Below are 12,653 nucleotides of genomic sequence, written 5' to 3'. Positions count from 1 at the left end.
GGCAATGGGTGATTTTTATTTTCAGACTTTTACTGAAGATTGGTGCATGGAGGACAGTCTTGGTGCACTTTTGAAACAATGTCTAAAGAAAAGGCAAATTGAATTTGTTTCTTTCCTGTTGGCTTTATCACAGGATAAGGATAAAGAATAAGGCAGGATAATACCTGTGTCTAACTTATGCAATCAAAAAAGATGCTTTCTGGAGGAAAAGGGATTAAGATCTAGCCATCAGGCTTCATTGAAGAACAAATAAATTTAAAAATATGTGATGCATGTGGTTGGCAAAAAGAACATGGCCCATAATCAAGTGTACTATTAACGGAGGGGTCAGGAACAATGAGCCAGCTTTAGCTTTAAGAATGTTAGTTCCAGGAATGGATGGAGGCTGTAATACCTGTGTATACACAAATAAATTAAAAGCGTCATCCTACTAAAGAACAGTAATATTTGATGGCCCAAAGCATTTTTGGTGTGGTACATCTGACTGAGGCCACAAAGGAAGAGACAAGGCAGATTAAGGAAATCAGGGAGAATGGCAGAGGGAACAGGTAGAATAGGGTAGAATGGGCACATCAAAATTAACAATGTCAACTTGGTTATTCTACAGAAAAACATAAAACTTTTAATTAACAGTTAAGCAGTCTACTCCCTTTTTCCTTATATCAAAGTCTCACTTAGATCAATTAACTTGCACTATTATGATTCTATTATGGCTGTTTAATAAAATATTGTTTCCACACATGTGAAATTAGTTATCCCTTGGCCTTTCCATAATAATGTAGTGGCATATGTGTCAGACCACATATGTATATATTTTATGGAATGCTGAAAATTCTATTAAAAAATTGAAGTTATGCATTTGCCCTTTGTTTCCAAATATATGTCCATAACAATAGTCTGCATAATTATAAAAACCTGGACTCCTAGAAACGTCTCAGTAACAAGAGTCTGACTGGGAAATCTGTGAGTTTATTACCTGTGGTGTAGGTGGAGGATTGTGAATTATACATCTTTTTATATGAAGGGGTTCACTCAAATGCTTTCACTGCCAGGTGTGAATAGGGAATGGTGACTGTGGTGAACTGGTATCCATGTACCCTGTCCAGATGGAGAAACCCTACTTATCTCTGATCAGTCAGTTCTATCTGAAAGAAAGGCAGTTTCCTAGATCTTGCAATTTATTAAGAGAAGACTAGATGGATTTTTGTGAGAACTGTCCTCATTTTTGAAAGACTAAACCAAACAAAACACTATGGCAATGGGTTTTAAATGGTAAGGGTAAGAAATTTAGCACAAGGTGAACCGTTCTGTAAGGGAATAGAGTCGTGAGTAAGTATACAGGGCTTGGGCTATTTTTAAGAGCTGATCTGGTTTTGTTTAAAAATTAAATTGAAGTATGTACTCCAGTACTAGTAGTGCCAAAAAATAGTCTTATTATGGAAAAGAAGCATCTGGTCCCAAACAAAATTTAATTGTCATCTTTGATTCTTGTATCTCCAGAGCTTAACATACCTCTCTTGACCCCTTGGGTAAGTCTCCAGGATACTACCAGTTTTCTACTACCTTAAATTTAATAGATCCCACTGTGGTACATTCCTATTGATAGACAATTTCTCATCTAACATTCAAGTCAATAATATAGGTAGAGATATTAGTGGGAAGGTAATTATTAGGGATTTAAAAAATATATTACATACCATTTGTCATTATGTCAAATGGTATGGTTAAAATAAATTTAATCTGAATGTCATTCTGAAGATAACATTTAAAGGAAAGCATTTACTTGGATAAACACTTGAGCCAAAACAGGATATCTTCCTCCAACTGTTATATGAGTGCTTCCAAAATAGACCAAGAAAAGGGATGGAATACTTTCTTTTATTAACCTAATTATTTCCCAGAAAAAAAGGTATAATTAAGTCTCTCAACCGGCCACCAAAGCTTATCTTTCAAAAGCCTTCCTTGTCTAATATTAGGGCAGATGGTTATGGAGTTGGGTGCTGAAATCACTGTCTTAGAAAATACAACTAAAGTATCAAAGGTGATTGATCTTATTTTATTCTTGGGGAGTAAAAAAAAAAAGATAATCAATTTTTTTTCTAGTTACCCGTGTTGGTCAAATATCAAAAATTTAAATAAAGTTTCGGAGATAAATGAATTAAAATTGCAAGATTTTTCAGGGTATCGTTATCGGAAAACTCAATGTCTTCCGTGTTCTTTTGTTTTCAACAAATTTTTTTGCAATTAAAATGTACTATACTGCTAAGGTACATCTCAAAATAGTTTCTGTATATTTTGTGTTTATATAAGGATAAATAAGAATTCTATTAATCATTTATATGACAACAATTTATAAACTAAAAATAAAAGAAGCAAATGCAGGAGTTGTAAAATTTGTAACCTTAATTTTAGATACTTCTAAATACTAGTGGATGTTTCTATATCTGTTAAAATTGTTTTGAAAAAATATAAATAATATTCCTATCACAGAAGAAGTAAATTAAGAGGTACTATAACTATATTGGTTAGCAAAAGCCAATATTATATATTATAAGCACTTGGAAGTTTTAACTGCATATTTACACATTAACACGGGAAAAATATTGATCTCTCAGAACAAGTCAGAGAAACTAACTAAAATAATTATATTTATATTAGCTTTATGTCAGCAGATTTTGGAATATATCTGATGTTTCCTTTTAACTCTGTTAAAAAATACATTAATTTTCAAGGAGGGTAGTCATTATCAGCATATTAAAAAGAGAAAATGGTTTCTAGTGATGCTGTGAGAATTCAATTAAAAACTTTTTAAAAATATGATTTTTCTTTAAATTTTGTCCCATCTACCATAAGATGGAATATTAAGGAATACTAAACTTTGAAACATTAGTATTATTTTCTCCTTTTGTTGTAGAATGATAAAACATTTCTCAATAAATGATATAATCAGAATTCTATTTAGTATTTAACAATTCTCTGACATAAATGAGCCTTTAACAGTTATTATTGTCTATCATTAAGCCACAAAGCACCTATAATTAGAAAACTAAAGACCCACGATGGAATTTGTAACCTTCTATTATTTTCATTTTAACAATAGAGCAAATATTGAGTATACGGAAATCCACATCAGTCACTGTACTAGATGTAAGCAATATGAAGTTGAGTAAGATTTTGTCTTCATATGAAAAACAATGACAAAGTTATGATAAAATACAAATCATCATAACCCCCCAAAATATGTTCACCTGTCTTTAAACTAAACTGAAACCATTGCACATAAGTGTATCATCCCAACTTTCCAAGTTTTTTTTTTTTTCTTTCCCATGATCTTAAGGAGTCCCTTTATTTACAATAATCCTAAAGAAATCCAGAAATCTCTGGTACACATATAAAATAGCTGATTTACAAGCTTTGGCTTAAAGAGAAACATCTAATCTTAAATAGCAAAACAAGAAGATGACTTCATATTTGTAATGTATACAGACTCCCAAACTGAAGAATTCTGCTAATCATACTTAGAGTATTTACTTAAATATTTTAAAAATGCAGTGTTTGGAAGAATGATTCCATATGTTAATTTTTTATTTTTACCATTAGTTTGTAAAGAACACACAATTAATTAATTATGACCTAGAGTCATCAATGAAAATTCAACCAGCTAATAAAAGTTTAACTACTCAATGAGTGCTGAATAATTCATTCCAAACTTATTGCTTAAATTAATATAAATACAAGATTTGAAACCTATAATTCATGTGACATCAAGCTATTACAATGAAATTACTGTCTCTTACATGCAAGGCAAACAATGTGTTATATAAAGTATCAATTTCTATTCAAACTCTACCTTTATTTAGTAAGTAGAATGACAACAGACAAAACAACAACAAAATTTTAACATCTGAAACAAGATCCTTATGAACTAAAGCAGTTAACCTCACCATCTATGCCTGAACTACCTATTTTACTATAGTAAAATGAATATTTTTTAAAGATCCTAAAAGTATTGTAAACAATTATTAAAAATGTTTGCAATTTATTTTTTACCTTGAAAGGCGATGGCTCTTCAGTAAGAGGACTAACAGGAAGTGAAGTGGTGCTACTTGCTGGGCTCATATCTGTACTCTACAAGAAAAACAAAATTGAATTAGAGAGATACTTTTTTGTAGTCATTTTTTATTATTCCTAGTTTAGAACCTAACTCTTCTTGTTAAAATAAAAAACAAATATATAAGTGAAAATGGATGTAGAAAAATTCAAATTATTATTGTATAATGAATCATTCCTTATTTAGAAATAATTAAGAAATTAATCAAATTATCACTTCTCAATTTGCATTTCAAGTGTATTTGATTAAATATAATAACCATCTTTTATGTTAGGATGGTATCTAGTATTATATTTGCTTAACATATTACCTTTTTTTGATAATTAAACTATACCTATAATGGTTCACTATGGTGCTATTTCAATGTCTTTCAGGCTGATATTCAAATATGTTACTCATATTTTCCTTTTATGGAGATTTGAGTCATTGTACCCAGTTTTTAATTCATGATGAAAAGCATATCTGCCATTAATTTACAATTGCAAAATGAAGAAATATTAAATTCTAAAAATTCCCATATTCATAGCTCTTGACAAACTTTCTTATTATATTCAGCTAAATAAAAATTTAAGGACAAAAGATTTACACAAATATAAGAGAATTATCAGAATGTTGCTAATGCTGTTCTTCTAGTCCTTTAAAAATGTAATCAATTAAAATTTAAGTAGGAGATTAGCCTATATAAAGAGATGCGTGTTAGAAGCTTGTCATTATTTTTTTCTAAAAGCAAGAAAAAGATATTGATAATAGGCAGCAACAGAAGTTATTTTACTATGCTCTCAACTCATTCTCTCAGAGGAATTCTTCCATTTAAGTAGATAAGCAAACAAAACATTGAAAAAAAAATACACACCTACATTTTTTCAGTTCCATTTCCAAATGTACATGGACACAAATACAGAAAAACTTTCAGTAAAGATTAAAGCAAAAACATGAACTAACCTTGATTGAGATAAGGGAACAAGTAGATAAGTTTGGCTGCCAAATTCTAACAAAAGAATACATTCAAAGAATACATGCTGCAGTTGCTACAAATTCTTAGTGTCTCTTTCTACTCAAATATTATTTTCAATTCACTTGATTCAGGTGCACAATAACCTGGACACATTTTAAATACCCATTAAAGTAGGATTACTTCTGACTGTCTATTCCAGAAACAATGGATATGAACTATAAATATAGGACCCAAGATACTCAGTATAATATTTTATACAACATGTACCTTCTTTAGAAATTGACATAAGCCTGAACATTGAGTTAAAATGTCTAAAGGAGGAAATTAGATAAAAACTGAACAATAATCTACTAAAGGAAACAGGAAAATACAGGCACCAGATAACTGAGGTGAGTTACTTACTGACTAATTTCTAAATATATTCAGAGCTTCTTGGTCATTTATTAGATCAAAATCAGGAAATATTCTGAACTTCTGACTTTCACTATCTGATTACATGATGTAATGGGGAAACAAAGAGGTTTTCTTAGGAATCAATTTACTGAAGGATTTTAACATAAGAAATGAGTAAAACATTTTTGGAGAAATAGAAAAACAAGACTCTTGAGCTGTTCCTCTCATCATTAGCTTTTTCATGAGAAATTAAGCAAGTGATAGAGCACAGTTCATATGTAGTTGAATTATCTGATATTTTCCTAAAATACTGACATTCTGCATAGCATATTAAAGTATTATGTCCTTAAAAATCATATTCAGGAGACAGAGATGACATTCAGTTACAAAAATTTGAAAGCCTGGATCAGATGAAGGTTTTTTTTTAACTTCCATAAGAAGATGCGCTCAAAATAAAGCTTCATGGTTAACTTCTTTAAGGGTTAAGGTCTCCCACAACTTCCCAGAAATAAATGTGTCATTCTAAGCACTATAGAGAGCAGACTCTAAAATTTGCATCATGTAACCTTGATTATTTGAATATCATTCTTAGAGAAAACTTTGTTCTCACTTTAACTTTCAAATCTATCTTATAGTGTGACATTTTAATTCTATTGCTCTTAGGAAATCTTGAGAAAAGTGTTTTAAAAAAGCAAATCAGTCTTATATGACAACATCTGATAAACTGCATTTAATTATCAAGTTGAGAAATACATGGCAAAAAATAGGATAAAAAATCTTCAGTTTCAGCTTTTTATCCCATTTGTGTTTCAGTGATCTGTAATTTAGGTGTCATTCCAATTTATTCACCCTTTAGATAAAATACTATAGTAAATCCTTCAGATAAGTCTTATCCATACTTCATATTTTAAATCATTTACCCTTTCATTCAATGGCAGCAATACCAATGCAAGTGTGTATCTAAATACAAATTAACAAAGTACTCTCAAGTTACACTTGAAGTTTAAAAAAGCCAACAGTGTGTGTTCTTTCATAACTTTCTTCATAAATTATTTTTTTATAATTATGCCTTCATTTGCTTTTAATATATTTTAGAGACTTTGGAAATGGTCCTTTCACAATAACGTGAAAGCAAATCCCATGGGAATATGGAAAAGCTATTCTTCAAAAGAAGCAAATCAACCCAACAGAAGGAATCTCCTTAATGCTCATATGACACATTTGGGTTTTCTGACCCTTTGGAGACTGCACGAGACATTCTTGACAGGCTATAAAAAAACACGATCCTAATTCTTACTGTCTGAGTGTGCTAAAACTTGGTTTTCTGGTTCTAAGTCCAATAAATGTGTGCTTCATTCCAACATGAGGTGATTAAATAAACATGAACCTAGCATTGTTCCTTCACGTAAAATGTTATTTTATACAAATTAGTAGACTTTCCCCCTTTCTATTTCTATCCCAAGTATGCTAAGTTCTCTTTTATTTTCTTCCAAATTGAGCTTAACATTAAGTAAGATCTTTAAGTTCAATAATAAAATCTAGCCAAGTACTTCCTTTGAGCATATCAGAGATATTCTCGTGAATATCACCCTCCTCTCATGCATACTGCTCTTCAGAATTCTTTCTACTCATTAGTTCTGAAGATACTACTCACTTTGTTGTTGTTTTTAGAATATAATTTCCCTAAATTTGCAAACTCTTCCCTCATCTCCAACCTCTTTTTCTTTAAATCAACTTTATTTCTTTAAATCAACATACCTATACTAAAATGCAACTTTTCAAAATATATAGCCAGATGAGATTTGACGAATGTACTCACATGTATAACTACCACCGAAATCAAAATATAGAACATTCTCACTACCTCAAATGTTCCCGCACGTTCCTTTGCATGCAAGCACCTCCCACCCACCCAATCCATGGTCCCAGGCAACAATGATAAGCTATATGCTATAGGTTAGTTTTTCCTTCCCTAGAATTTCATAGGAAGGGAAATATATTAATATGAATTTGTTTAGGCCCAGCAAAATTAGTCTGATATTCATCATATCATATTGTTGCATGTTTCAGTAGTCCATCCTTTTAAATGTTGTGTAGTATTTAGCAGAGGCCACAACTCATTTATCCAATAACCTGTTGCTAGAATTTGCATTGCTTCCAGTTTGGGGGTATTGGGAATACTGCCATATTGAGTGCTTTTGTAGATATCTTTATGTGGATGTATGTTTTCGTTTCTCTTGGATAAATACCTACTGGTGCAATTACTTGCTTCCTACGGTAAATTTATATCTGGCATTATGTTAGCTTTATAAGAAACTGACAAATGTTTTCTAAAATGCAATAGTTCGTACTTTCATTTGCATCGTATCTCATAAACACTGGTATTTAGTTTAGTTTTGTTTTTTTTAATTTTAGCCATCCCATGGGTCTGTAGTGGTAGCTCACTGCGGCTTTAACTTTCATTTCCAAGGATGACAAATGACGCCGAGCATCTTTTCATGTGCCTACTGACCATTAGTAAGTATATCTTGTTTTGTGAAACGTCTGTTCAAATATTTTGCCTATTCTTCTCTTTCACTGGGTTGTTTGAATACAAATCCTTTGTCATATATATTTATTATTATATATTTATTATAAATATTTTCACCCAGTTTGGGCTTGCCTCTTCATTTTCTTAACAGTGTCTACAAAAGGACCAATGCTTTCTATCTTATTTGCCATTTTGTTTGTTTTTTAGAGTTTATACTTTTCTGGTGTTTTTCCTAAGAAATCTTGTCCTACTTCAAGTTCACAAAGATTTTCATGTATGTTTTCTTCTACCATCCTTTCAGATCAACATATGATGGCCAAAAACACAACAGAGTTAGGATTCTATTCTTTGAAAATATTTTTGCAATTACTTGGTGTTTAATGAGCATTAAGTAACCTTAATATTTGTACTGTACACATTCTAGTACAAAGATTTTCACAGAGATTAGTTTGTATTTTATCAAGTAACCTCAGACACTTTAGCCAATCTCATATCTTAGATGGGAATCTAACGGTTACTAGTGCCTTAATGATACTTTAATTACAACACACCTAAACACTGAAATATTAACTGCTTGTGGGTGTGTTGTGGAAGGGGAGAAAGGCTTTGCTAAAGTATTGACAATTTAAAATTAATATACAAGACTCTCCTCAGAGTGGGTGATTATGGAACTTCCTGGACAGATGGATGGCAGAAGGAGAGATATAAGCGTTAAGTGCGAAGGAGAATAGTAATGCCAAGAAGAGCAGTGTATCTATCATCTCCTACTGTTGACTCATCTTTGACTCTGAGGAAAACAAGGGCACAAGTGGAAATAAAACAAGCTTTTTAAAATAAAATTCTAAGAAACAAGATAGGAATATTCCCCTCTTTCTTAAATTTCTCAATGGAATAGAAATTTAAGCACATAGGTTTTGCCAACACCATGCCACTTTGGCATACTAAGAGCTGCCACACGGGGCTTCCCTGGTGGCGCAGTGCTTGAGAGTCCGCCTGCCGATGCAGGGGACACGGGTTCGTGCCCCGGTCCGGGAAGATCCCACATGCCGCGGAGCGGCTGGGCCCGTGAGCCGCGGCCGCTGAGCCTGCGCGTCCGGAGCCTGTGCTCCGCAACGGGAGAGGCCGCAACAGTGAGAGGCCCGCATACCGCAAAAAAAAAAAAAAAAAAAAGGCCTTTAGTACAGATGCATAAGGTAAACAAAAGCTCTGGTTGAAGTTCACCTTCTTAATTTTCAAAATCTCTTCCTGTCTGATATCAATAATCAAAGACAGCTGAGAGAAACAATACCCCAATAAATGCCTGGCTCAGTGTGGAGTTAGCTTTGCTCTTAGTCTTACTCTGATGTGATCAATCCCAATTACTAATCTCATTACCTCATTGTTTTGTCACTAAACCAAAGCTAAATCAAGGTTGTGTGACCAAAACCCAAAGTAACCTAAATTACTAGACTATAGCAGAGATATAAACTAGCTCATTCCCACAGGAGAAATTAGGACTTGGTACTTAGTTTGTAAATTCAGAAATTAAATTATATCAACTCAAATAGGGGCAGGCAGGTTTTGTGGGGATGATTCAGAATAACTAAATGAATAAGAGACTGTACTTAGTCAGATATTGGCCAACATATTAACTAATAATGAAAACTAAACTTGACGTAAGAACTCAGGGTGGCAACCTATTTGAGTTCTTTCCTTTTGGTGAAGAGAACCATTCAGAAACCACATTACAGAGTGGAAGATTTGTTGTTTAGTATACACTTAGAAAAAAGTAGTAATTAGATTCTCTCAGAGTATGCTTTATATCAAGCTATGGTATATGTACAAAGAAACACAAATCATTTACAATCCAAGCACTTTATCCTTTGAGCAGTGCTAGAGCTTCACCATAGTGACAAAATTCATATCCTCTTATTCATTTAAAATAATTGAAAAATCAACTACCGAAAGCACAATGACTTCATGCCAGGCACACTGCAACATAATTTAAGATAGAAATAGCTAATCTGATTAACGATATATTTTTTTAAACCATCCCATTTTTGTTGATGGTGGCATTAGTTACCTCAACAATGACTAGCTTATTAATTTTATTTTGCTTTGGTTTGCTTCAATTTTAGGAAATTGCAGTTTCAACTCATATATCCCAATCCTGGAAGTGCATATTTGAACCTCAAAGTTCCTATATAATTTCCCCAAGTTATTGTACAGATATCGTAGGGCTGAGTTCCTGTTTTTACCTACTATTTCTCCAAAGGAAAGAGATTCTGTCCCTGATGCCTAATCTCTAAGGCTGAATCCAAACCAACTGTTGCTAGACCTCTTTATGACCTGAATCTCCACTATCCCTCTATCTGCTTATTTTTTTTTTTCTTGAACATTCTTGGTATGTTCTGCTGCTGCCACAAACTGAAATTATGGTCTTATGTCATTTACAACATTTAACAAGCAGTACTGAGAATCTATCACAAACTAGATTTGCAATGCATGTTTAATAAAAGGTCCTTGCCTCCGATTATCTTAAATTCGCTAGAGGAGATAAGCAAGTGTGAGAAGTACAAACTAGAAAAAGGATTCATAAGTAAGTAGATAGGGAAGCAAACAAACAAATAAAAATCCAACTACCTAAGATAATCGCTGATTAAATATGTACACACATTTTTTCAGTCTTTTTCTGTGATATGTAATTAACTGGAATTAATGTATATTATCTATTCTAAATTTTGCCCCAAACTACATTCTCAGGATTTTTCTCGCATCAAACATTTTTCTTCAATGTACTTTATGATGAGTGAAAATACCATCATATAACTTTATTCATTTGTCATAATTTTTGCATTTTCATTTTTTTCTTTACAATTAATGCCGTGATGAGAATCATAAAACAGATCTGTGACTCTTTCTTTCAATAAATTTATAGAATTATAAAGTCTCAGTTAATATGCACATAATTAGCTAATTTCACATATATTATCAAATTTTCCCCCAAGGCTAATGTACTGATTTTTACTCCTAGTTGAGAAGTTTGAGTTCTAAATTTATTGTAACTTCAATAGGCATAGAGAAATATACCAGGTTATTTAATAGGCTGTGATTTACTAATTGGTTAAGTGTTAGGGGGAAAAATACATCCTTAAATTTCATTCAAATAAACTTTAAATGTATTAAAGTGCTAAATATAAAGAAAATGCAAAAGAACTTGAAGAAAATATAGGTATTATCTATCAATTATAGAATGGGCAGGGCTTTTCTAAACATAAACATAAATAAATCATAAAGTCAAAGATCTGTGACCATGTTTAATTTTCTACATTTAAAGAAAATGAAGTTATAAAGCAAATGAAATATTTGGAAATTAAGTTTGCAAGGAACACTTATTCCTCATTCCTGGTGTTTCCTTTCATGTAGAAGGAGCTTTACTAGTGTTACACTCTCAGCTTCTCTGCCTAGCAAAGAATCGGTAAATTTTCTCGCTGGTAAATTTGGGATGGATGAACTCGGTGTGATTGGCTCAGCTCATTCCTCTTTTTTTTGCTAGCTGGATCACATGCAGAGAACATGTGTTCTGTTCAACAGCTCTGCGGTAGGCTTTTTACTGCTAAGGTCCAAGTAAGAGCTTTAAGCCTCAAATCCTAAGAATTTTAACCTGGAAGTGTGTCTGCAGCTTATGGAGACTTTTCCCAAGGGCAAGGAGCCCTTTTACATTGTTGTGAGTAATAAGTGATGGTGTGTGGGATGAATAGACCTCAGCAAAGCCTCTGGGTCCCAAGAACATCAGAAAGACAATGGCCATGAGTCGTCTCGGTCAAAACACAGATGCCAGGGCCTTAGGGGTTGCAAGTTGCTGCTGGCTGACTTTGAACTACACAGAGCAGCTTTTCATGAGCAGATTTGGCTGGTATAGTATTGAACTGGAAGAAAAGATTGCCTTTCCATTCTTGGACTTTTTAAGTGTTCCGTAGGTAGGAGAATGTTGGCAGCTTTTAAACTGAAAGACAGCTGAATTCTGTGTCTGCTATAGAGTGCTAGTAAGCTTCTAGCTTTAAATTCTGCCTGCCAGGGCTAGCACTTAAAACTTGATATACTGGCTAATGTAGTTGGCTTCTAGAATGGGCTCCAAAGATCCCTGCTTTCTTAAATTTGCACCGTTGTGTCATTCTCTCCCCTCGAGTGTGTGCTGGATTTGGTAACTCACCTGTGGTGAATACAATGTGGCAATGCCAGGTTAAAAGAAATTCAGAAAGGCAAGCATGGAAGCAGAAAGACCACTTAGAAGGTGATTGTAATATGTTGAGAGCTGATGGTGGTTTGGACAAGGTTTCATCAGCACAGGTGGTGAAAACTGGTTGAAGAGTATATATATTTTGATGGTAGAAGGACAGAATTTCCTGATGGTTTGGTTATGGGCTAGGAGAGAAACAGAGGAGACAGGGATGACTTCTAAGGTTGTGCCTAAACAAACAGAAGGATTAAGTAGGAATTTACTGGGAGAGGAATGACTGCAGAAGTAACACATTTGAAGTGGAAAAAAAAAAATTCAATAGTTCAGTTTGTTCAAGTTAAGTTTGAAATTCCAGTTGGACGTGGGAGTGGAGATGTCAGGTAAGCACTTGGATACACTGCCTGAGATAGGATGAAGAACAAGTTATGAAAAAATCAAGAGTTCA

At 33.1% G+C, this 12,653-nt stretch overlaps 1 protein-coding gene across 1 annotated transcript in view; it reads right to left on the bottom strand.

The window, feature by feature from the left end:
* CCSER1 (coiled-coil serine rich protein 1) overlaps positions 1–12,653 on the bottom strand; it is a 1,250,826-nt gene that overhangs the window by 734,260 nt on the left and 503,913 nt on the right. The window contains exon 7 of the mRNA XM_060147099.1: positions 4,051–4,128. Coding sequence (XP_060003082.1) covers positions 4,051–4,128 — 78 coding nt within the window. The remainder of the gene's footprint in view (positions 1–4,050; positions 4,129–12,653) is intronic.

The sequence above is a fragment of the Lagenorhynchus albirostris genome, chromosome 4 (assembly GCF_949774975.1).
Source record: "Lagenorhynchus albirostris chromosome 4, mLagAlb1.1, whole genome shotgun sequence".
Lineage (NCBI taxonomy): Eukaryota > Metazoa > Chordata > Mammalia > Artiodactyla > Delphinidae > Lagenorhynchus > Lagenorhynchus albirostris.
This window is presented reverse-complemented; position numbering and strand designations above follow the sequence as displayed.